Source organism: Sus scrofa, chromosome 15 (genome assembly GCF_000003025.6).
Source record: "Sus scrofa isolate TJ Tabasco breed Duroc chromosome 15, Sscrofa11.1, whole genome shotgun sequence".
Taxonomy (NCBI): domain Eukaryota; kingdom Metazoa; phylum Chordata; class Mammalia; order Artiodactyla; family Suidae; genus Sus; species Sus scrofa.
Window position 1 is genome coordinate 124,561,319 of NC_010457.5, and position 26,804 is coordinate 124,588,122.

The following is a 26,804-nucleotide window of genomic DNA, read 5'->3' on the forward strand; positions in this document are numbered from 1 at the left end:
CCATTTGATAAATATTAGCGATTACTATAATAATTTTTTTTTTTTGGAGGAGGTTCCCAGGCTGGGGGTGGAATCGGAGCTACCACTGCCTGCCTATGCCAGAGCCACAGTAACTCCAGATCCGAGCCACATTTGCAACCTATGCCACAGCTCACAGCAACACCGGATCCTGAACCCACCAAGCAAGGCCAGGGATCGAACCCATAACTTCACGGTTCCTAGTTGGATTCATTTCCACTGAGCCATGATGGGAACTCCACTATAATAATTTCTGAGATTAGTTGTTCATGTTGTTATAAAAGTTTAAAAGAGCAGCTATGGAAGCACCTACTTTGTAGAGCAAATATTAAATACTAACATTAACTACTGGAAAGATAAGAATTAAATCTGTATCAATGCAGCTTTCCAAGGAGAATGTGAAAGGAAAGCCTGGTGGGTAGCACCATTCTTGTATGTGCCTATAACAAGAACACAGAGGAAAGGAAGACTTTGGACCATTATTATGGAGGCTACAAAGTCTCACCATCTTAGGCAAGACTCTTGATACTTTGCCCAGAACAAACACACTCTAGCCCTGCCATACGGATATACTAGTTCACTGAGGAGACAAGAAATCAGAGGGGCCCGGATAGATTTCTTGAACTTTGTTCAAAAGAGCCTTGAAAATAGAACTTTGTGAAGGATGATCTATTGAAACTACCATAGTTATGGTCTTCGATGTGATTTTAACCCAAGCTGGTCACTCAATGACTTATGGTAGCCATGACAGCTGGAATTTATGTGTGTGGTGTGTGTGAATGAGAGAGAAATATTTACCGTTATGATTAATACACCTTATGAAAACCAAAACAGTGACCTTTGTCCTAAACTGTCCCCTCTAAGGATTCTCAACCTAGAATGAACGCTATTTCCTTTTAAACATGACAATAGGAACATTTTAACTTAAATTACAGTGAAATGTCATGTTATAATAAAACTATCATCTTCTTACTAGTAGAAATTTGTTATCATAAAACACACAGGAAAAAAAAAAAAAAGACAAGGAAGGGATTTTTAGTCATTCACTTCCAAAGGTAGGCTTTCGTAATCTATGAGGCAATCTAAATTGTCACATTCTCAGTTCTTTTTTTTTTTTAACCAGAAGCTTTAAAAGCTTTCTTTTTTTCAAATTATAGTTGATTTATAATGTTCTGTCAATTTCTGCTGTAAACGAAGTGACCCAGTCATATATATATATATACACACACATTCTTTTTCTCACATTATCCTCCGTCATGTTCCATCACAAGTAACTAAACATAGTTATCTGTGCTATACAGCAGGATCTGTCATTGCGTCCACTCCAAATGCAATAGCGTGCATCTACTAAGCCCAAACTCCCAGTCCATCCTACTCCCTCCCCCTCCCACATTCTCACTTCTTAATTAGAGTTGAGAAGTGGAAAGAGGAACCACGTTTGGTTGCTGGAGTCTCAGATTTTCAATCAGGACAGTGCTGACTTCCTATCACCAGGGCCACGTCAGGACTCCCCCCCCCCCGCCCCGAGGTGCCTGATATATTTTTTGTTGAATTATTGAAAAGTTCTGTACGTTTTACTCGCTTGTTTATACCCAGTGCCAATCACCTAGTATGTGACTGGTAAATATTTGTTGACTGAATGAAAAACTAACTCCAACCCAGACTATGACAAAATTGGTCCTCTGCATTCCCACCATTCAGTGACTTGTCCTTCTGTTTCACCAATATTCTCTTCCTTTCTCATCATATCACTTGAGGAATAGCTAGGTATAGTTATTTGCTCAGGCTCTAGAAATAAACCTATTTTCAAAAAACAGAAACTTGGTTCTACTACTTAGTAGGTGAACAGTTAATTTGACCTTTAGTCTCACAATTTTTTTTTTTTTTTGCTTTTTTAGACTGCACCTGCTGCATACAGAAGTTCCCAGGCTAGGGGTCCAATCAGAGCTGCAGCCGCTGGCCTATGCCACAAACACAGCAACACTAGATACGAGCTGCATCTGCAACTTACACCACAGCTCACTGCAACGTCAGATCCTTAACCCACTGAGCAGGCCAGGGATCAACACCAGCGACCTCATTGTTACCCAGTTGGATTCCTTTCTGCTGAGCCACTACAGGAACTCCTCACTTTACTTTTGATAAAAGAAATAATAGTACCTATCTTAGAGAGTTGTTGTGAGGCTTAAATCAAACACAGCACATAAAGCAGGAAGCCCAGTACCTGGTAGTGGTAAGCGCTGAGTAAAGTTGATACATTATATACAGTTTTAAACTGCAACCCTGTTTAAACTTTGTATTTCTCCAAATATTAGGCTACTCCCCCCATAAAAAAGAGTGGTTTCCAACCTGGGTTTTGTAGATCTCTCAGAGGTTCTGTAATTGTTTGATGTCAATTTCATTTTGCTAAAAACACAGCCACCTTGGGAAGGAGGAAGATGCTGAGAAGGTTAAAGTCAGGGTCCCGGTTCCTTTCCAACAAGAGCAGTTTCACATTGATTTCCTTTGTAAATTGGAGTACTTTGAGGATTAAAAAAAAAAAAATCCCCCTGCTAAAATCAAAGTTTGAAACCATTGTCCTATAAGACAATGCTTCTCCTCATCTGTTTTAGAACAGCTGTAAAAAGATCTGTTTACTCTTTGCCAGTAACTGGCTGGGGTATCTTGAACAAATCACTCAACTTCCCTACTCTGTGCTCCGTACTCCACAAGATGTATAGTTTCGAAAAATAATGTCTAAGGTTCATGTTTTCCTACTAGTTTTTCCTATTGGAGATCAATAAAATCCATGAATGAAAACTTTCTCACCATTTAACTCCAATGATCATTTAAATCTAATAACCTGGGACACAATATATAGACCAGCCAACATGTGTTGAATGTCAAACAAATGAGTGTATGATTTAATTGCTGATTAAAATGGTGATGGACCCTCATGGGTCCCTGCTTTGCTTAAATGAGTTGTGATGGGATATGACAGTTCTTTTCTACTTGCTGAGGGCTCTGGGGAAGTAACAAGGGCTTGATTCCGTGTAGAGTGAGCACCAACTGATTACGTTCTGGGTATCCTGCTCTTCCTGTAGAACAATAGACTGTGAATCTAATGAAGCAATCAGTCCTATTTACATCTCCCAAGCTTATGCCAAATCCATCTCTCTTCTCCTTTGCTAACACAGTAGACCAAGTCAGCATCCTCTGCTCTCACCCTCCTAGAGCCTCCGTAGGGTCTCTCTACTTCCACTCCTGTTACCTCTAATCTAGGTGCTCATTCTCTATCACTGGAAACTATGTTTCTTTCAGGGCGCTAGCACACATGTCATTATGTATCTACGCCGTAATTTTCTGTGTCTCTCCTAGACCGTGAGCCTCCTAACAGAGATTTCTTACTCACCCCATGCTATTCAGCCCTTCAACAATCTCTACCTAGTGCTTAGCCCGAAGAAGCCTTTCCATAGCCAATGAACAAATGCGGTGAATTCCCAAAGGCTCAGAGTCCCTGTCTTAATTCACCCGTGTGTTATCATCACTTAGGGCAATGCCCGGCTCAAAGCAGGCGCTGCATAAATACTTGTTCCTCGTTTGAGTCACCTGAAGGGATGACTCTTCTCTCCAGGACACAAAACTGCATTTGAGTTTTCTCTCTGCCAGCTGTGTCACTTTGAGCCTGGCCTTCGCAACTGCCACATGAGCAAATACTTATTTCGCAGCGTTGCCGTAGGATAAGCTCAGGCTGGTGAAGGGCTCTGCACAATGTTTTACGCGGTGTTTACTCAGTGTCCCCTACAAGCACTAAGGGAAAGTTCAGGGAAGAAACCTACGGGAGAAGCGGGAGGGGCGGGGTGAGAAGCTCGGCGCTGATCGGCGTTCTACGGCTGCGCGTTGCCTGACCCTCCGGACTCGCCGTCCGCCCCGCCCCCGGCGCCGCTGCCGTCACCCGGGAAACGGGACGCGATCGCCTGCCCACCGACCGAAGCTATTTTCATGGCAGCCTCGAAGAAAGCTGTTTTGGGGCCGTTGGTGGGAGCAGTGGACCAGGGCACCAGCTCGACGCGCTTTTTGGTTTTCAATTCAAAAACAGCCGAACTACTTAGTCATCATCAAGTGGAAATAGAACAAAAATTTCCAAAAGAAGGGTGGGTGGAACAAGACCCTAAGGAAATCCTGCAGTCCGTCTATGAGTGTATAGAGAAAACGTGTGAGAAACTTGGTCAGCTCAATATTGATATTTCCAACATAAAAGCTATTGGTGTCAGTAACCAGAGGGAAACCACTGTGGTCTGGGACAAGTTAACTGGAGAACCCCTCTACAATGCTGTGGTGTGGCTTGATCTAAGAACCCAGTCTACCGTTGCGAACCTTAGTAAAATCATTCCAGTGAATAATAACTTTGTCAAGACCAAGACAGGCCTTCCACTCAGCACGTACTTCAGTGCAGTGAAGCTTCGTTGGCTCCTTGATAATGTGAGAAAAATTCAAAAGGCAGTTGAAGAAGATAGAGCTCTTTTTGGGACCATTGATTCCTGGCTTATTTGGAGCTTGACAGGAGGAGCCAGGGGAGGTGTTCATTGTACAGACGTAACAAATGCAAGTAGGACGATGCTATTCAACATTCATTCTTTGGAATGGGATAAAGAGCTCTGTGAATTTTTTGAAGTTCCAATGAAAATTCTGCCAAACGTCCGGAGTTCTTCTGAGATCTATGGCCTAATGAAAGCTGGGGCCTTGGAAGGCGTGCCAATATCTGGGTGTTTGGGAGACCAGTCTGCTGCATTGGTGGGACAGATGTGCTTCCAGGATGGACAGGCCAAAAACACGTATGGAACAGGCTGTTTCTTACTATGTAATACAGGCCACAAGTGTGTGTTTTCTGAACATGGCCTTCTGACCACAGTGGCTTACAAACTTGGCAGAGACAAACCAGTGTATTATGCATTAGAAGGCTCAGTAGCTATAGCTGGTGCTGTTGTTCGCTGGCTAAGAGACAATCTTGGAATTATAAAGACCTCAGAGGAAATTGAAAAACTTGCTAAAGAAGTAGGTACTTCTTATGGCTGTTATTTTGTCCCAGCCTTTTCAGGGCTATATGCACCTTACTGGGAGCCCAGTGCAAGAGGGATCATCTGTGGGCTCACTCAATTCACCAATAAATGCCATATTGCTTTTGCTGCGTTAGAAGCTGTTTGTTTCCAAACCCGAGAGATTTTGGATGCCATGAACCGTGACTGTGGAATTCCACTCAGCCATTTGCAGGTAGATGGGGGAATGACCAACAACAAAATTCTTATGCAGCTACAAGCAGACATTCTGTATATCCCAGTAGTGAAGCCCTCAATGCCAGAAACAACCGCCTTGGGAGCTGCCATGGCAGCAGGGGCTGCAGAAGGAGTTGGCGTTTGGAGTCTCAAACCTGAGGATTTATCAGCTGTCACGATGGAGCGGTTTGAACCTCAGATCAATGCTAAAGAAAGTGAAATTCGTTATTCCACATGGAAGAAAGCTGTGAAGAAGTCCATGGGTTGGGTTACAACTCAGTATCCAGAAAATGGTGACCCTAGTATCTTCAGTAGCCTACCCTTGGGCTTTTTTATAGTGAGTAGTATGGTAATGTTAATTGGAGCAAGGTACCTCTCAGGCGTGGCATAAATAATACCAATTCATGGATTCCAAAGATGCAGGCTCTTTACGCAGTGGGAAAATCCAGAAGTTCTGTCTTTTAATGTGATGACACTATTCAAAGACTCTGATTTTATTTATGAGCCACTTGCTGCATGACCCTCCAGGTAGACCTGCGGCTTGAAATAAAGAAAATGCGGCAGAAAAAAAAAAGTGATTTCTCAATTAGGAAAAAGTCAGCAAATTTTGCACACAAAAAGTCACAACTCGCCCTGAACTACCCAGGCAATTGTTTTAATCTAACTTTCTATTAAAATGTTGAAGTAAAAAGGGGCACGGTGGGGGGATGGGTAGTCAGCTCTGTTGTGTTGCTAGAGGGAATCTGAAACAGATTCCCTCTAGCAATGATCTGACAGCTCCCTGCCACTTGGTATTGGTCAACTATGCAGTAAGTAAGATTTCTAAAGAAAATGTAGTGGGTGCTCACAGAATGAGGCACAATTTAGGATCTGTTTAACACATCATAATTGAAATTTTTCAGTGGCAAGTCTTTAAGGTAAAAGACTTGAACCCTAAACACAACTTGCAAGGATCTGGTTGCTTACCACCATTTTTGCCTCATCTCCCTCCCATTTCTTCCTTGTTCCCTGAACTCCCATTATATTGGTCTTCTTTGAGCTTCAGCCACAGGACCTTTGCACATGTGCCTCCCCTTTCTCGGACTAGATTAACTATTACAATTAAAGTGTAGCTTCTTCAGTAACCCTTCAGTCTAAGTCCTACAACCTTCCCGTTCATTCATAGAAGGGTTTCATTTTGCAATTACACACCCAATTGTGTGGTTATTTTTCTTATGTTTGTCTTGTCCCCATAATTTGTGCTCTCTGAGAGCAAAATCAATGAATGGCTTGGTTACTGGGTGTATCTCTAGAGCCCAGAATGATCCCGGGCTCGTGGGAGACAGTAAGTGTCCTTCGAATGAATAAGTGAAAGGTTTCCAGGATTCGTGTAGGAATCTGAGACACAAAACCGAGGAAGCCCCAGAGTTTGAGGGTGGGGTGGAGAACAGAGACCAATAAACAGATGGGTACCATCCTGTGCTTCCTCCATCTGGCGGGAGATCCCTGAACAAACCCTTTCCTAGCTGCAGACTTTTGGAGGAAGAGGTGGGTTTAAGGGCGGATGCTGAAGCTGAGCACACAGTAATCGATCAGCTGAACAATTGTCAGAGCCGGGTGGAGATCCCAGTTCTCTGGCGAGGTTGCAGGAACCTGCGTTGCCGGGTTGGGGCAGGCTGCCAGCTGACCCCGCTCTCTGTCTCCTGTGCCCAGCGCGGCACGCTCTCGCCAGCGCCTGGGCGCGCCAGCCAATGCGTCCCAGGCGCCGCAGCTGCTCCCCCGCCTCGGCGCGTGTGATTGGCGGCCCCCAGCCTCAGCTCCGGCGCGCCCTCCCACCCGAGACCAAGTCCAGTCCGCGCCCACTCCCGAGTCGCCGCAGACGCCGCCGTCTCCTCTGCGCCTCGGTGCCCCACACCGGGCGGGAAGGCCGCGCACACCCCGGAGTCGCCACAAAACAGCAAGGTCCCAGGCGGCCGCGCTCGGAGCCATTCTCGCCTCGGCCGGGCCATGAAGGTCGAGTTTGCGCCGCTCAACATCCCGCTGGCGCGGCGGCTGCAGACCGCGGCGGTGCTGCAGTGGGTCCTGTCTTTCCTGCTGCTCGGTAAGGACGCCCGGGCGCTCAAGATCCAGGCAGAACTCCGCGGTGCATGGGGCTCGGTCTCCTTCCCGGACAGTCCTTGTCCACCCATCCAAGGACGGACTTAGAACCGCCAACTATTTTCCCTTGTTAGAGCAGGCAGGTCACTGAGAGCGTTTGTAGCGAACTTGGGACTCCTCTTCGATTCATTTTTCCACGTGAACCTCGTAGCAAACGACTGTTTGCCAACTTTATTTTACTTTGTGCTGTTTTTTAAAATTGAGGTGTACCGTCCCCACAATAAAAGGTACAGATTGTAAGTACACAGCTCGATGAGTTTTGACAAATTATGCATCTTAATGTAATCACTACCCCATCGAGCTGTAGGACATCTCGCTTAAGCCCCTCAAAAGTGCATAAACTCGTTTCTCGGGTTTTCGATTCATAAATGGAAAAACAATGCCCAAGTATTTAAAACCTGATTCCTTCCTTCTCCCCCCACCCCCGCGTGACAGATACCCGTGTAAGCTTTTACGGGCTTAAGATTTTCCGGATGCAGAAAGGTACCTTGCTGTAAAGACTGCACCACACATTGGGTTGGGTTGGGGGGCCTCTGTCAATAATTCGACTCAGCAGTGTGTTCTAGGCGGTTCCCAGTTAAGCCCCCAGAGAAACACGGGCGCCGGTCATGATTTGGGGCGGGAGGGGTTTACCTGAGCGCTTTTTCTCTTGATGTTTGTTCTGCTCTTGGAATAAAGTGGTGGGGGGATTCCCGCCCTGGCAAAGGGGTATCGGCTGCGTCTTGGGAGCGCTGGGACATAGGTTCGACACCCTGCCCCCCGCACAGTAAGTTAAAGATCCTTCGTTGCCATAGCTGTGGCTTTGGTCGCAGCTACGGCTCGGATTTGATCCCTGGCCCGGGACTCTCTATGCCGCGGGGCGGCCAAAAAAGAAGAAAAAGGCTGGGGGAAACCAGGGGAAGGTGTGAGAGGAGAGGACAGGATTTATTGGGAACTTAAACTCTTCGGAAGGCTAAAGTATTAGATCTTGGGTTGTACACTGTTGAGGCCACAATAATAGCGATAATGAAGTCATTGCACTGCGGAGATTCTCAACCCTGGTTGCACAGTAAAATCACTGGAGGAGTTTCTAAAGAAAAGGAGGTCCTAGCTCTCTCCCTAGAATTTCAAATTCATTTGTTTCAGAATGGAACCTGCACATCAGGATTTTTTCTTTTTTAAACAAACTCTCCAAGAGAGTACCATGCAGCCAGATTTTCCTGAAAAACAGAATTCAAAGCATTAACTCATTAAGTCCTCAGAGGCCAACCTGTGAGACAGGGTTGTTAGAGTTATACTTTGTTTTACCCTAGGCCAAAGGACCATCAAGATAATAACAGGTATACTTGTTAAGGGTCAAAGGACAATGAAGATAATAATAGCTACTCTTTCCAACAAGAGTTTAGTTTGTACCAGGCACTATTCTAAGCACTAAACACTTTAACCATGCAATCTTCACAGCCATTTGAGGTAGGACTGTGCCTTCCTGCATTCACTGTGCAGATGAGGGAACTAAGAGGTGAAGTGAATTGTTCAAGGTCACACAGTTAGCAGGAGGTAGAGGAACTGTGTGCAAACCCAAATATTCTACCCAGAGTTGCTGCTTTAACCACAGCGCTGTCTGATTTAATGTCTAGAACCTGAACACTGACTTTCTCACTCATCTGTCAGCACATCTCTATAGCCTAGTGTCCTTTTGTGGCCCTTGTCATGGCTTGGATTTATGTCTGTCCAGCGTTTTTAAGGAAGATCTGTGTTGCTAGCTGCACAGGAGCAGAATTTGCTATCGCCAAACATGTCTCTTTGGTTTATTAATTATTGTAAGCTTTTTTTTTTTTTTTTTTTTTTTTTTTGTCTTTGCCTTTTCTAGGGCCGCTTCTGTGGCATATGGAGGTTCCCAGGCTAGGGGTCTAATCAGAGCTGTAGCCACTGGCCTACACCACAGCAACGCAGGATCCGAGCCGAGTCTGTGACCTACACCACAGCTCATGGCAACGCCGGATCCTGAACCCACTGAGCAAGGCCAGGGATTGAACCCACAACCTCAGGTTTCTAGTCAGATGTGTTAACCACTGAGCCACGACCGGGCCACGAAGGGAACTCCTAAGCTGGTTATTTTCTAAACAGCTACAGCAGACATAGGAAAAACTCTGAAAACCAAGGAGCAGTTACCCTTTTCTAAGAAACATTTACATTTATAAGGGAAGTATCTATTTGTAGGTGTGTCTCCCTTGCTGTACCAGGAAGAAGAGGGTGACCGAATCTCTGGAAATTTATCAGTGGAAAAGGCAGAGGCTTAAGTCTTCATGAAACCTTACCCTTGTGTACTGTGTTTTTCCTGACAATCTCCTGTAACTGACTTTCCCCACCCCCAACACCCTTTTGTCTTTAGCTGAGGATGGTACTTAAGGAAAAGGTTTCTGCCATTTTGGCCAGTTAGTTTTCCTGGATCTCTCCCATGTATACATATTATTAAAATTTTGTTTGATTTTCTCCTGTTAATTCATCTTCTGTCCATTTAATTCTTAGACCAGCCCAAAGAATCTTGGAGGGTAGAGGAGAATTTCTTCCTCCCTGAAACATCAGAGCACTGTGAGGTTTGCCGAGGGAGGAACATGCAAGACCAAGTTAGTAAAGCAAGAGAGATTTATAAAGGCATTTGGGGAGGACGGGCTGAGCTCAAGGTAGCACCCGCCTTGACTGTGAGGAGGTGCTAGGCTTATAAAGGGTCTGTATCAGGAATCTGTGACTGGAGTTCATGGCAGAAACTTGTGGCAGGAGCGACGAAGAAAGAGGGAAAGGTCCAGAGAAGGGTAGGGGGTCGAGTCCCATGACACAGGGCAGTTGTTTTCCACAGGCCATTGTTTCTTGTTGCCCAACTTGAGCCTCCACATTCCGGGAACAGGTGTAGATCTTGTCCTCAGCAGGTCTCCAAGTTGAACCATCACATATGGGGGGTTGAGGTCTGTCTCCATCCTCCTGGGAACCCATCAAGCACAAGCTCTGTGAGGGAACACCCAGCACATGGCCTGTGGAAGGCACCCAGTAAGTACTGGCTGAATGTCTTCACTCTGTCAACCAAAAGGGAAGCTGTCTGTCCCACATGTCCCTACTTGTATTAACTCAGGGACTGCCGCGTCCAGCGCTGCAGGGCAACTGGGGAATCCTGGAAGAGGGACGGCGCAGTATAACACAACACACAAGACTCTTACATTTAGAAAGTGGCACTCTTGTTCCGCAGAACAAAGGTGCCTAGGCTTTAACCCACATGACTTTTATTAAGGAAGGTGATGAGATTATTATTGGTGGGATTAAGGAAGGTAACAAGATTAGTGGGCAGGAACAGGCATAGGCAATAACGAGGTTATCTTCTTAGTGATATCAAAGGGGGTATCCTTAGGACATAGTGCAGCTCTTTATAGAATAACGTGTTTAGTGCATAAATCCTTTATCTTGTCTTTGAAAGAGACTCTACTTTATTTATTTATTTTTTATTTATTTATTTTATTTTTTTGTCTTTTTGCCTTTTCTAGAGCCGCTCCCATGGCATATGGAGGTTCCCAGACTAGGGGTCTAATTGGAATTGTAGCCGCTGGCCTACGCCACAGCACAGCAATGCCAGATCTGAGCCTCTTCTGCAACCTACACCACAGCTCAAGGCAATGTCGGATCCTTAACCCACTGAGCAAGGTCAGGGATCGAGCCCAGAAATCTTGTAGTTCCTGGTCAGATTCGTTAACCACTGAGCCATGACGGGAACTCCTAAGGAGACTCTGCTTTAGAACTCTGAGTCCATAGATATTTGCCTTCTGCAGAGTTTAGATGTTCCATGGTCTCCAATGAGGGACCTGGATCCCCTAGCAACCCTAGAGGTAGGGACTACCCATATACTCACTTTCCAAAGATAGAGGTATAGTAATTGCTCAAGGTTACAAGGTAGATGGATGACAGACTTGGACATGACCCACCACTCCTGATTTGAATCAAATTACAGCGGCACGACAGTTCATTTAAATGCTCTTATTGAGACTTGTGGTTGCCTGATGGGAGGGGGAGGGAGTGGGAGGGATCGGGAGCTTGGGCTTATCAGACACAACCTAGAATAGATTTACAAGGAGATCCCGCTGAATAGCATTGAGAACTATGTCTAGATACTCATGTTGCAACAGAAGAAATGGTGGGGGAAAAACTGTAATTGTAATGTATACATGTAAGGATAACCTGACCCCCTTGCTGTACAGTGGGAAAATAATAAAAAAAAAAAATAAATGCTCTTATTACATGTATTTGGCATTTGTGTTACTAGGAGCATATATTATTTTGTATAATATATTTTGGAAATTTTACTCTGAAAAATTTCAAACAGAAAAGTAGAAGGACGTGAACTCCCGTATGCCCATCACTTGGATTTATAATTATTTTAACAATTTGCTATATTAACTGTATCGCTTTTGCAAAAAATATTTTAAAGCAAATCACATATCTTAAGCCTAAATTCTTTAGTATGCATAATATAAAATTAAGTATGTTTACATGATTGTAGTAACATTGTCACATGTAGCATAATTAATGGTAATTGCTTAAAATCACCTAAACCGGTTAATATTCAGATTTCCTAAATTGAGCCAAAAATACACTTTTATGGGAGATTTATTTGAACCAGGATCCAAACAAGCCCATTGGGTTGCATTTAGTTTTTAAATGTCTCTTAATTTAGAACAGTGTTCTCCCATTTGTTTTCTTGTCAGTGCAATCGAAGAAGCCAGGTTGTCTGACCTGCAAGATGTCTCACCTTCAGGATTTCTCTGATTGCTATTTTGTAGGGCTAGCTTGTTCCTCAAGTCCCTGCATTTTTCCTAAAACGGAAGTTGGTTCTACAGGCTTGATTATATTGGGGTGAAATCTTTAGCAGGTCCTCTTCCTAGGTGCTGCTGTCTCCTGTTGCGTTGTGTCAGGGTGTGTGTAATGTCTAATTGTCCCATTATTAGTATCCCATTATTAGGAGCGATCAGTGGATCCAGGTGGGAAGTAAGGTAAGGGGTGGTAATTGCCATGCTGCAAAGAAGAGTTCCCCATCAACAGTTGACCTTTCACCTAGTGATTTAAGTCTCCATTAATGATCCTTGACTAAATTGACGTTTTATTTGAGACTACAGAATGGTGATTTTCATATTCTATCACTCATTTTTCACATATTGGTTAAAATTTATGCAAGGAATAATTTCCCCCCATCATTAGGGCTATTTGACTACCCCAATTCAAGTCTTACAGGAAAGGTAGGATAAATACTTATTTCTTTCCATTTGATTGTTTTAAAGGAGTTCATTTAGGAGTTCCCATTGTGGCGCAGCAGAAACGAATCTGACTAGGAATCAGGAGGTTGTAGTTTCGGTCCCTGGCCTCCCTTAGTGGGTTAAGTATCCGGCGTTGCCGTTGCTGTTGCCTTGAGCTATGGTGTAGGTAGCAGTGTCGGCTTGGATCTGGCGTTGCTGTGGCTGTGGTGTAGGCCAGCGGCTACAGCTCTGATTAGACCCCTAACCTGGGAACCTCCATATGCCTTGGGTGCGGCCCTAAAAAGACAAAAGACAAAAAAAAAAAAAAAAAAAAAAAAAAGTTCATTTAATATTTTCTTCGAATGGTGGCAGGAGAAGTTTTATTAACTATGTATTTTAAGGTCTCTAAATTAAAGTCTTGAAATGCATTTTTCCTTCCGCAATCAGCAAATGAGTTTAAGATATTAGCACTTGGGATATTTTAAAGCAATAGCCAAATGTTTCATTTAGTTATGAAATCAAATACTGTTTCTTTGTGATAAATGTTAAATGCCTGCCATCCAATCTTATAACTTTGTATTTGTTTTAGGTTCACAACGTGTTTGCATATATGTCTTTTCCAAAAGAATATCCACAATAAGTTAACATCAATCACTACACAGACCTACAAGTTTTTTTTTTCTCTTGTGATGAGAGCTTTACAATTTACCCTCTTGGCAACTTTCAAATATATAATATAGTATTATTAGCTGCAGTCACCATGCCATACATTCTGTCCCCGGGACTAACTCATCTTATAACTGGAAGTTTTTACCTTTTGATCATCTTTACTCATTTTGCCTACCCCTATACCTCCATCTTTAGCAAACTCTGTATCCATGAGTTTGTTCTTCTTTGCTTTTTTTTAAAAAATGAGCTTATTCTTTTGTTTATTTAGATTGCACGTATGTGAAATTGTGTATTTATCTTTCTCTAACTTATTTCACTTAGTTAGCATAATGCCCTCAAGGTCTATCCCTGTTGTCACAGATGGCGGGATTCCCTTTTCATGGCTGAATAATATTCTGTTGTATATTTAGTATATATCACTTTCTTTTTCCATTTATCTCTTGATGGACACTAGTTGTTTTCATGTCTTTCCATGTCAAACTAGTGAATGAATATATTTGCAATTTGTCCATTCATCTGTTGATGAATATTTGGGTTGTAGCCATTATGAATAGTACTGCTGTTAACTTCTACCTGTAAGTCTTATGAACATATGTTTTTTGTTTTTTTTTTTAATTCTTGGGTAAACCTGGGAATGAAAATGGCTGATCATGTTATGGTAGGTGCAGGTTTAACTTTTTAGAAAATTGCCAAACTTTCTTCCCTAGTAAGTGGGCCATTTTACATTCCTATCAGCAATATATGAACATTCCAGTTGCTCTGTATGATTGCTATCACTTGATATACAGTCCTTTTAATCTTTGCAATTTTAATAGCTGTGTAGTGGTGTCTCATTGAAGCTTTAGTTTGCATTTCCCTAATGTCTAATGATGTTGAGCATCTTTTCATGTGCTTGTTTGCCATTTGTATATTTTCTTTATTGAAGTAACTGTTTAAATCTTTTACGCATTTTTTTTTTTTACTTGCTTGTTTTCCTTTTATCGTTTTGTTGTTGTTGTTGTTGTTTTTGGCTGTGCCTAAGGCATATGGATGTTCCTAGGCCAAGGATCAAACCCTTGCCACAGTGGTAACCTTAGCTATAGCAGTCACAACACTGGATCCTTAACCACTAGGCCACCAGGGAACTTCCTATTATTGAGTTTTGAAAGTCTGTGTTCTTCTGAATACAAGTCCTTTTTTATCAGGCACATACTTTGTACAGATTTTTTTTCTTCCATTCTGTGCGTTAGCTTTTGTGTCTTGTGAAGAGCAGAAATTTTAAATTTTGATGAAGTCTAATTTACCCATATTTTCTTTATGGATTGTGTTTTTGATATCTAAGAAATTTTTGTTTAATCCAGGGTCACAAAGATTTTCTACATTTTCTTCAAGTTTTATAGTTTCGGGTTCATTTATGTAGATGGTGCAAAGTTAAGTTCATCTTTTGGCATATGTATAATCTAATTGTTCCAGGCTTCAAAGAGAAAAAAAAAGCTATTTTTTTTCCTCTTCTTGCATAGGCCTTGGACTGTTGTGAAAAATCAGTTGTCTGTATGTGTATGGGTTTATTCCTGGACTCTGGACTCTGTTCCATTGACCTGTTTTTCTGTCTTGTTGCCAGTACTATGTTGTTTTGATTAGGTTAGTTTGTAATAATTCATTAAGTTAGATAAAAAGCTTTATTCTTTTTTTCAGAGTCATTTTGACTATTATGGATTCTTTATGTTTCCATATGCACTTTAGAATTGGTTTGTCAACTTTTTTTTTTTTTTTTTTTTTTTTTGCCATTTTTTGGGCGGCTCCTGCAGCACATGGAGGTTCCCAGGCTAGGGGTCTAATCAGAGCTGTAGCTGCCAGCCTACGCCAGAGCCACAGCAACGCGGGATCTGAGCCACGTCTGTGACCTACACCACAGCTCACGGCAACGCCGGATCCTTAACCCACTGAGCAAGGGCAGGGATCGAACCCACAACCTCATGGTTCCTAGTCGGATTCGTTAACCACTGCGCCATGACGGGAACTCCTGGTTTGTCTACTTTCACTAAAAAGCCTGCTGGGATTTTCATTGGGATTAATTTTTTTTTTTTTTTTGGTCTTTTTTGCCATTTCTTGGGCTGCTCCCTTGGCATATGGAGGGTCCCAGGCTAGGGGTCCAATCGGAGCTGTAGCCACCAGCCTACGCCAGAGCCACAGCAACGCAGGATCCGAGCCGCGTCTGTGACCTACACCACAGCTCATGGCAACGCCGGATCCTTAACCCACTGAGCAAGGTCAGGGATCGAACCCTCAACCTCATGGTTCCTAGTCGGATTCATTAACCACTGCGCCACGATGGGAACTCCTCATTGGGATTGATTTTTGATCAAGATTAGTGTACAGATTAGTTTGGAGAAAATTGATGTCTGAAAATGCTGAGTCTACCACTGGTGATTTTACTTATATCAGAAGTTTTCAAATTTTAGAGCATATTTAAGAATCACCTGGGGATTTGTTAAAATGCAAATTCTCCAGAGACTTTGATTTTACAGCTCTTGGGGGTCCTTAGATTTTTAACTTTTGGAGTTCTCTTGGGGTGCTGCGAGTGAGTTAAGGATATAGCATTGTTACTGCAGTGGCTTGGGTTGCTGCTGTGGCATGGCTTCAGTCCCTGGCTGGAAAACTTCAATATGTCACAGGCACGGCCAAAAAAAGGAAAAAAATTTTTTTAAACTTTTAATTTTTATTTATATATTTATTTATTTATTTGCTTTTTTTAAGGGCAGCATATGCAGCATATGGAAATTCCCAGGCTATGGGTTGAATCAGAGCTGTAGCTGCTGGCCTACATCACAGCCACGGCGACACCAGATCCAAGCCAAGTCTTTGACCTACATTGCAGCTCATGGCAATGCCAGATCCTTAATCCACCGAGTGAGGCCAGGGATTGAACCTGCATCCTCATGGATACTAGTCGAGTTCATATTCCTTAACTTTTTATTTTGAAGTAACTTCAGAAATAATGATAGGGAGTTCCCATCATGGCACAATGGAAACGAATCTGACTAGGAACCATGAGGTTTCGGGTTCAATCCCTGGCCTCGCTCAGTGGGTTAAGGATCTGACGTTGCTGTGAGCTGTGGTGTAGGCCAGCAGCTGCAGCTATAATTAGACCTCTACCGAGAATCTCCATATGCCATGGGCACGGCCCTAAAAGGTCAAAAAAAGAAAAGAAAGAGGAGTTCCCGTCGTGGCGCAGTGGTTAACGAATCTGACTAGGAACCATGAGGTTGCGGGTTCGGTCCCTGCCCTTGCTCAGTGGGTTAACGATCCGGCGTTGCCGTGAGCTGTGGTGTAGGTTGCAGATGCGGCTCGGATCCCAAGTTGCTGTGGCTCTGGTGTAGGCCGGTGGCTCCAGCTCCGATTCAACCCCTAGCCTGGGAACCTCCATATGCCGCGGGAGCGGCACAAGAAATAGCAACAACAACAGCAACAAAAAGACAAAAAAAAAAAAGAAAAGAAAGAAAGAAAGAATAATGATAGAAAATTGTCCCCCCAAAACCCATATTCCTTCATCAGATTCCCTAAATGTTAATATTTTGCCATGTTTCCTTTACACACACACACACACACACACACACACACACACACACACACAATCATTATTTGAACTCTTTAAGAGCAAGTTGCAAGTATGGCCTCCTGTTATCCTTAAGTATTTTAGTGTATATTTCCTAAAACCAAGGACAACGTCTTACATAAAACCACAGTATGTTTATCCAAATCAGGAAAATAACAGCGATGCTGCACTATGATCTAATCCAGCAGCTCCATTCATATTTATATTTCAGCAGTTGCCCACTGATGTCCTTTATAGCAAAGGGATCCACACATTGTATTTAGTTACATCTTTTTAGTCTCCTTTAATCTGGACAATTTTGAGGGAGCAGATTTTAACATTCACTCTAGTGATTCATCCTGGATTCTTGGACTTGCATAAACAGTATCGTGCTTCTTTTATCATGGATTATCTCCATGGTTTTCAGTTTATAGCTATAAAAGTATTTGTGCCTCTTTTGTCCTTCAGCTTGTAAAGTTTTCTGAAATATTAGGAGAACATGGAACTGGTTTCAACTGGATCTTTGTTATAATTGATTTGACTTCATTAGGCAAAGAAATAGGTCCAACAATGGATTTGCTTTTAAACAGGAAAAATGCAACCCCCTGTATGGCAATACTTTGTAAAGAGAGGGTGGAGCAAACCTACATATGAGGAATAATAAGCTCAAAATTCTGCAAAGTGAGATCTGTCTTTTATCACCGTCCTCATCCTAAGAAACTCTGGGAGGCAAGTTTTCTTAAAACAGGAATTTTAAAAATCACAAGAATGTTGTACTTAATTCTTTTACTCAGCAGATGGCACTGATTGGTATTTTGAAACACAATGCCTCTGGAATAAAAGGAAAAGGATGTGATGTGTTAAAGGATTTTGCTTGCTTCTGAATTCCATTTTGTTTTTCCATAATATGTTACATGGTTAAAGTAAGTATAGAAAGAATTTTTTTAGGGAAAAAAATGAAAACTTCTTAGACACAGGCTGGAATGACACACACCACATACTTTTAATTTCTTAACATTGATCACTGGCCACTCTTTAGTGCAAGTAAATAAGCTTCCACCAGTTTTCTCTTTTCTTTTTCTTTTTTCTTTTTGTCTTTTTGCCATTTCTTGGGCCACTCCCATGGCATATGGAGGTTCCCAGGCTAGGGGTTGAATAGGAGCTGTAGCCACCGGCCTTTGCCAGAGCCATAGCAACACAGGATCCGAGCCTCATCTGTGGCCTACACCACAGTTCACGGCAATGCTGGATCCTTAACCCACTGAGCAAGGCCAGGGATCGAACCCGCAACCTCACGGTTCCTAGTCGGATTCGTTAACCACTGAGCCATGACGGGAACTCCTCTACCAGTTTTCAGTATTTTTATGATGCAGTTTGCTCATGGCAATTTAATAGAAATCATGTTGAGAATATTTTTACATAAATAGATTTGTGCTGCAGAGTTTTGCTTAGTTTTTCCCTTTAGTGGAACCGTTTTATTTATTTCTTAAAAAATAAGTTTTTGGGAGTTCCCATTGTGCCTCAGTGGTTAATGAACCTGACCAGTATCTGTGAGGGCATAGGTTCAATCCCTGACCTCGCTCAGTGGGTTAAGGATCCTGAGTTGCCTTGAGCTGTGGTGTAGTTTGCAGAAGTAGCTCGGATCTGGTGTTGCCATGTCTGTGGGGTAGGCCAGCAGCTACAGCTCTGATTTAACCCCTAGCCTGGGAACCTCCATATGCTGTGGGTGCAGCCCCCAAAAGACAAAAAAATAAAATAAATAATAAGTTTGGGGGCTTCCCTGGTGGCTCAGAGGGTTAAGAATCCAGTATTGTCACTGCTGTGGCTTGGGTTGCTGCTGTGGCTCGGGTTTGATCCCTGACCTGGGAACTTCTGCATACCATGGGCATGGCCAAAAAAAAGAAAAAAGAAAGTTTTTGGTTATAAGATAATTCATGATAGTTGTTAGAAAAACTGGAAAAAGTAGAAGAGCTTTTAGAAGAGACTATACATGTGTATTTCCATCCAGAGATAACTATTATGAATGTTTTGGCATATTGTCTTCATCTCTTTAGCTTTTTTTTTTTTTTTTTTGGCTGTGCCTGCAGCATGTGAAAGTTCCTGGGCCAGGGATTGAACGTGAGCCCATCAGCGACAATGCAGTCCTTAACTGCGAGGCCACCGGGGAACTCCATCATTTACCTCTTTTTAAACATTTATTTTTATCAAAATAATATTTGGTGGCCTGGGAATAAATGTACTGGAGAATAAACCAAATAACATATTGGGTTGAACCGTATGAAATTGGTGTTTTTAAAAGTCTCAAGCTGTCACTGGTGGCTAATAACTAACATCTATTGAGAGTTTCCTATGTGCCATCATTGTTCTAACGGCTTTCTGTATATTGTTTTATTTAAGTTTCACTGACCAGTTGTTTTTCCATATTATAAATAATCCCTTCTTACACTTTGGAAAAAACTGATGAAAAAGGAAAACGAACACTTAGAACTTGAAGGAATTTTTCAACTTAGATACATCAGGTCTTTGGCTGAAGAAATGCCAAAGTCCAAGTGCATTATTGGAATTCACTTGCTTTTCAGTTTCTGCTAACATCGTTGGAGCATTTGGCATGGGCCAGACACGACAGTGCATTTTCCTTTGTAGTCTCTTGTTCAGTCTTTTGTTTGTACTCTCTTGTTGACTGAGTTTAAGAATCTAAGCTGAGGAGTTCCCGTCGTGGTGCAGTGGTTAACAAATCTGACTAGGAATCATGAGGTTGCAGGTTCAATCCCTGGCCTCGTTCAGTAGATTAAGGATCTGGCGTTGCCATGAGCTGTGGTATAGGTTGTAGACGCAGCTCGGATCTCGCATTGCTGTGGCCCTGGTGTAGGCTGGCAGCCATGGCTCGGATTAGACCCCTAGCCTGGGAACCTCCATATACTGTGGGAGTGGCCTCTGAAAAAAGACAAAAAAAAAAAAAGAATCTAAGCTGACTGTGTTGGAGCCAGAAAGGGTGAAGGAAGCAGAGGCAGGAAGTGTCCGTGTCAGCACTGAAGGACCCACCACCACTGAAAGGCTGTAAACTTTGCCACCGCTCCTTGTCAAAAATCTTTAGTTTATGAAAAATGAAATTTACATCTCTGATTTTGCTGAAACTCCTCTTTCTATAAAGCTAGGGATGCCTGAAGGCAGCTTTGAAGCTCAAAGTGGGTCATTGGATCAATAATTCCCTCTGCATGTGTGAGATTGAAGACTTTGCTGCACATGTAGGGCTCTCTGTGAGGTCCCAGCTTGTTCCCAGCCAAATAGCAGTGCTTAACCTATTATGCTTTAATATCAATTATATGTGCAATTCATACATTTCCCCCATATTTAATTTCAGAAATTTCAAGCCTATAGAAAGTATTTAAAGAATAGTTCAATAAACGTTCTTTTTACCTAGTTCACCAACTCTTAGCATTTTGCAACACATCTTCTCTAGACACACACACACACACACACACACACACACACTTTATTGTTATTGTTGCTGTTGAACTCAAGGCATTTCATTCCTAAAGTACTGTACAACGTGTCTCCTGAAAACAAGGATTTTGTGCATAATTGCAATCCTATTATTATACCCAAGAAACTTAGTGAGACAATAATCTTACTTCATACATGGATCATATTCAAATTTACCTAATTGTCTTCAAATTTTCCTTAAAAACTAGACCTGTTCCTAAACCTTTTGTTTTAATCTTTTATAACATTGATATAAGAACCCCAGCTAATTAGATTGTAAGATGTCCCATAGTCTGGACTTGCTTAATTATGTTCTCATGATCAGAGTCATTTTTTGGCAAGAAGATCACAGCGGTGATGGGGTGTATTCAGTCATAATAAGAAGCAAGTGTCATTTTGACCTCGTTAGTGATGCTAAATTTGATGACCTTGCATATGCTTTGGCTGAGCCTTTCAGACTCTCAGCACCGTTAAAGTGAGTGGCAGCACTATTCAGAGTAGCCAAAAGGTGGAAACAACCCCCAGGTGCATCAACAGATAAACACACTGTGAACTATCCACACGTGGGAATAGTATTCAGCCATGCAAAGGAGTAAAGTACCAATACCTATCACAACATGGATTAACCTCAAAAACTTGATGGTAAGTGAAATCTATACAAGGTTACATGTTGGATCTTTCCATTTATATGAAATATCTAGAAAAGAATGCAGATTGGTGGTGGTTAGGAATAGGGGGAGAAGGGAATAGGAGTAACTGTTTAATGGGTAAAGGTTTTACTTTGGAATGATCCAAGTGTGTAGGAGCTAAGTCGAAGTGGGGCTTGTAAACATCATGAATGTACTGAATGCCGTTGAGCAGATTTCTTTAAAATGGTTATTTTATGTGAATTTCACCCCCATAAAAAAATATAGTGAGTGAGAGGCAGTTTCCTCAATGATGTAGAGGAAGTGAAATCTACGTCGGTTCCGTAAATATAGAGTGTAAATGATGGGGGCTGACTTGAGGTCTCTCACCCAGAATTTACACAAGTCAAGGCAGCTGAAGTTCAGGTCTTCAGTGTAACTTGGTTTGTGAATCTAGACAATTATTTATTTATTTATTTTTATTTTCTGGTCTTTTTAGTCCCCACGCCCTCCCTACCCCACAGCATATGGAAGTTCCCAGGCTAGGGGTCAAATTCAGCCATAGCAGTGTGGGATCTGAGCCACATCTGCAACCTATACCACAGCTCATGGCAATGCTGGATACCTTAACCCACTGAGCAAGGTCAGGGATCAAACCCGTGTCCTCATGGATACTCGTTGGGTTCATTACTGCTGAGCCACAACGGGAACTCCCTAGACAGTTTTTAAAAACATCAACATCAGTTTTGAGAGCTGCACAATGTTTTGGAGTACATTTTTATACCTTTCTCTTCTTGGCCTCCAGTTTAGAAGAATCATGTTGCTCCAAATTGCTTGGTGGGAAAAAGACAGAAAATAGAGGTGATCTCTAGTCCCCTGGTTTTTATAGTGTTTTCTGCATTCGATCCAATACAGGGTCAAGGGATTAAGAAACTATTTTGGTGTTGTTTATGGTATGAAATATAAAAGAATGTATGCAATGTGTGGAGTGGCGGTTTAAAATAGAACAGCTCCTTTGGACATTAAGGTATTAATGTGTATCGGGTGGCAAAGATGTTTCTACTTAGTGATCCAGTGTTTACTGTCTGACGGATGTTAGAATGTGGAGAAACTTTATGCAAGAATACTTTTGAGAAAAGTTGCCCAAAAGTTCAAAAACAACAGAATTTGAATTAATACTGACAACCAATGGAATTTTGCTCAGTCATCAAAAGGAACATTTATGAGGAGGTTATAATGCCAGATTTATAATTCCAAGCAGCTAATGTGAGATTATCCTTAAGTGATCAGATACAGAGTAAAACAAATGTGTGATTAACCATGTTAAAGAAACATAACCTGTTTGATGGAAAAAAAGACCACAAGGGAAAATTTAATAGTAATTTTTCTAGGTTGAAAGAATGTGAGGGATGTTTTGTCTGCTGCTCCTTTTTTGCATTTGTCACGTGTGTCATAGTAAACACAGTTGTTCTAAAAATGGCTCCCATTTGTCAAGTGCTTGCTCTGTGCTGGGCACTATAGCATTTCTATGTTTATTCTCAGCAGTTCTTGGAGAGGGGTGTTGTTGCCCATTTCACAGGTAAAAGAACTGAGGCTCAATAAATAAAAGACCCCACTTGAGGTCAGATAGCTGGTTGGTGGCAGATTCCAAAATAAGGAGTCTAATTCCAGATCCACATCTTAGCCATTGTACATGCGAAACATATAACTAATGTTAGAGGTATGCTGTGTGTGTATTCAATTAGAGGAGGTGTAATTGGTTAGTGGAATTTTTTTTTTTTTTTTTTTTTGGTCTTTTTATTTTAGGCCTGCACCCACAGCATACGGAGGTTCTCAGGCTAGGGGTCCAATCGGAGCTGTAGCTGCTAGCCTACACCACAGCCACAGCAACTCGGGATCCGAGCTGCGTCTGTGACCTACATCATAGCTCATGGCAACGCCAGATCCTTAACCCACTAAGCAAGGCCAGGGATTGAACCTGCAACCTCATGGTTCCTAGTCAGGTTCATTTCCGCCATGCCACAATGGGGAACTCCAGTTAGTGGAATATTGAATTAGTACCTGGAGGACTTTGTTTCTGGACCTGCTCTTGATTTACTCTATGATGGAAATTAAGTCAATTTGCCTTCGGTCTTTGTTCCTGTTTTTTTTTTTTGTTTTTTTTTCTTGGCTGTGCCCATAGCATATAAAAGTTCCTAGGCCAGGGATTGAACCTGAGCCACAGCAGTGACCTGAGCACAGCAGTGATAACCTCTGTGAATCACTGAGTAAGGATTCAGTAAGCTGAATCCTTAACCTCTAGGCCACCAGGGAACTCCAGTTTCTCCTTCTTTATAGTAAAGAAAACTTCCATGTGTCTGATTCTTTATGCTTGTGAACCTGCTTATGTACTTGTAAAAGACATGCACAAGTTTATGGTGTTATTATATTATTATGATATTATCTTCATTAGCTAGTTTTTTTTTTTTTTAAGTGCCTAGGGAGTTCTTGCTGGGGTGTAGAGAGTTAAATATCCAATTGCAGGGTCTCAGTTCACTACAGAGGCACAGGTTCAGTCTCTGGCCCAGTGATGTGGGTTAAAGGATCTGGCATTGCTGCAGCTGTGGCCTGGGTTACAGCTTCAGCTGGGATTCAGTCCCTGGCCTGGGAATGGCCATATACTGCAGGTGCAGCCACTTAAAAAAAAAAATGCCTGGATTTAAAGATTAGGCAGACCCAGGATGAAGTCCTTCAGACACTCAAAGTCCCTGAGCCCCAATTTCCACAACTACAAAGTGGGGACAGAAATGTGTGCCTTGAGGGTTGCAAGGAGGAGCAAATGAGGTTGCCTATGGGAGATGGTCACTACTCACTAGCTAGTCTCTCCCTCCCCTCCTGCATCATAGCTCACCTGAACTAGCTTGGAGTAGAGCATAATAATACCAATTTATGTGTCTTGCACATTTTATAAAATAAACAGAAAATTAATTAATGGTGCTACATTGTCAGCAAGAAAAACTTCATGCTGGAAAAGCAAAATAGAAAGATCTTGCAGGAACGAGGGCAGAGGACACTCTTTTGGCCTTGCTTATGGACTTGTGGAAGCTCTGTTGGCAGTTCCAGAATGCAACAAAACACCCCACTGAGCGGTGAAGGGCACACGCTTCCTTAACCTTTCACACACTTTTAAACTTTAACTCACCCTGGAGAGAGCAAGTCAGCCCTCTGATGGGACTCAATTCTGTATTTGGGCTAAATCCGCATTGGGAAATGTATTGATATATATATATTTCCAGAAATATAAACACATGTTCTGACTTTGCAAAAAAAATCTGTTTCTACATCTATACCTATAAAACAATAATAGATCAAGGAGCTCTTACTCTGGTGCCATGGTGGATCATTTGGGGACAAATCTCTTTTTTTCCTTTTTTTTTGCAGCATTCATTTTTGTTTTTTTAAAGTCTTATTGAAGTATAGTTGATTTATAAAGTTGTGATAATTTCTGCTGTACAGGAAAGTGATTCGGTTGTGCATATACACACACACATCTATTCTCTTTGGGGACAAAGCTCTTTTTAACAAAGCTGACAGAGAGTAGATAGGAGTTTGGGGCACTGGACTCAATATTTGATTAGGGACTACAGCACATAATGAAAAAGAAAGAGGCCATGACACCCCTTAAGGTAAGAGTAACAGCTGGCATTTATTGAGCACTTCCTACGTCAGGCTTTATGTCCTTGTGTCCCTCCCCATGAATATTTATTTCTTCTTATAAATATTTTTTAGTATGATACATAGCACAGCCATAAAAAGAAAATGTCTAGTTTAGTTTAATGTATTACTTTAAGGCACATATTCTTGTCACTACTTCCCAGGTCAGATTTTGTCAGTTCTTACTTCATGTATTTGAAGCTATGTCATTAGGTGTGTAAACAGTTAAGATTACTCTGTCATGATGAAATGTCACAAGGCGTAATAGACAAGCAAAGATGTTGAGTCCCTCCTATGCTATTTCTAACTCTGGTAATAGAGTTCCTGAAAAAGAAGTTTGTGAGTGGAATGTGCCTTCTTCATGGGCACATGAATAATGGTTGCTCAGGAATTCACTAGTGGCCTCATGGGTAAGGACTCAGCTTTATCACTGCAGTGGCTTGGGTTCAGTCCCTGGCCCAGGAACTTCTGGCTGCCGGTGGCGGGATCAGTGGCTCCCAATCAAAGTGAACTTGTAGTAGGAAGTCCTCCACATCCCTCCTGTCAGTGATGGTCCCTTCATGGGTCAAGTTGAGGAGGTGGTGCAGGGCCAGGGGCAGTGAGAAGGGACCTTGAATTTAGATGGCTCAACCACTTACATTCCATGTGGCTTGGCCAATGTCACTTTACCTCGCTAAGACACTGTTTCCCCTACTGTAAAAAGGACAGTAGGGGTGCTAGGGCTGCTTCTTTGATGATGTGGTTATATGAGGATTCAATTTAAAAATATTTTAGTGGAGTCCATGATACACTACTCGGCATATAGTAAACATCCAAGAAGCATTAAGTAGTGCTATATACCATTGCTGTCTTGTTACATTACCCGCCTGGAACTGAGGGTTGGCTTGCATGTCTTAGATTCCACCACCATGGGCCAGCGATGGTACAGCATCACAATACAGCATCACTGTGGTACAGCAGAGTGGGCAGGTGCTAAGTGGCCCTGATTCCTCAGGTCTTCCCCTTTCTTACAGCGCAGGTGTGCCTTGGAATCATTGTACTTCTGATCATATACAACTACTGGTTCCTCTATATCCCTTATTTGACCTGGCTTTACTTTGACTGGCAAACCCCAGAGCAAGGAGGCAGGAGATCAGACTGGGTCAGAAGCTGGACCATTTGGAGGTACTTTAAAGACTATTTTCCAATTCAGGTGAGTGGAATTGTTATTACTATTTTTTTGTCTTTTTAGGGCCACACCCACAGCATATGGAGATTCCCAGGCTAGGGGTTGAATCAGAGCTACAGCTGCCAGCCTACACCACAGCCACAGCAAGGCTAGATCTGAGCCATGTCTGCGACACTGCAACTCACAGCAGTGCTGGATCCTTAACCCACTGAGCGAGGCCAGGGATCCTCACGGATGCTAGTCAGGTTCGTTAACCACTGAGCCACAACGGGAACTCCAGTGAGTAGAATTATTTTATATAGCATGGTTTTGAGCTGGGGAAGAATGGGAATTTGTTTTTATCACATATTTTCCCAAGCTTTTCCCTTTTCAGAGGGAGAAAGCCTATAATTCAGCCCAAGTTACTAAATGGAGTCTAAGCGAAATTGACTGAAATCAGAAGGTTATGTGTGAAGGGCTCTGGGCTCAGGAAATAATTTAAAATTTTGGAAACAGCTCTACCTCAGGGAACTCAGATGAGTCATGTTCTCCATTTCCCCTTAAACATAGAACTAATTCTGAGTCCTTTTGTTTCTTATTGGAAACTAATCAGGGAACCTTTTTTTTTTTTTTTTTAAATCTCAATATAAATGTACTGCAGCTCGTCAAAACTTGGGACTTGGATCCAAGTCACAACTACATATTTGGGTTTCACCCCCATGGAGTGCTGGTCGTTGGCGCCTTTGGAAACTTTTGTACAAATTACTCGGAATTCAAGGAACTGTTTCCTGGCTTTACTGCCTATCTCCACGTGCTTCCATTTTGGTTCCGGTGCCCTTTCTTCCGAGAATATCTGATGAGTAGTGGTAAGTGAAGGCAGATCATTATTTCTACATTGTTCTGGTTTGGCAGGACCACGTAGAATATGCCCGCCCTAAGGAGTAGGGTTTACAG

At 42.4% G+C, this 26,804-nt stretch overlaps 1 protein-coding gene and 1 pseudogene across 2 annotated transcripts in view; both read left to right on the top strand.

Moving 5' to 3' along the window:
- LOC100523928 overlaps nucleotides 3,948-26,804 on the top strand; it is a 42,658-nt pseudogene continuing 19,801 nt past the window's right edge. The window contains exons 1-3 of the transcript XR_002339292.1: nucleotides 3,948-7,350; nucleotides 25,722-25,895; nucleotides 26,512-26,716. The product of XR_002339292.1 is annotated as a glycerol kinase pseudogene (transcript). The remainder of the gene's footprint in view (nucleotides 7,351-25,721; nucleotides 25,896-26,511; nucleotides 26,717-26,804) is intronic.
- MOGAT1 (monoacylglycerol O-acyltransferase 1) overlaps nucleotides 7,131-26,804 on the top strand; it is a 39,477-nt gene continuing 19,803 nt past the window's right edge. The window contains 3 exon segments of the mRNA XM_003133676.4: nucleotides 7,131-7,350; nucleotides 25,717-25,895; nucleotides 26,512-26,716. Of these exon segments, the coding sequence (XP_003133724.2) occupies nucleotides 7,257-7,350; nucleotides 25,717-25,895; nucleotides 26,512-26,716 (478 nt within the window). The 5' untranslated portion in view covers nucleotides 7,131-7,256.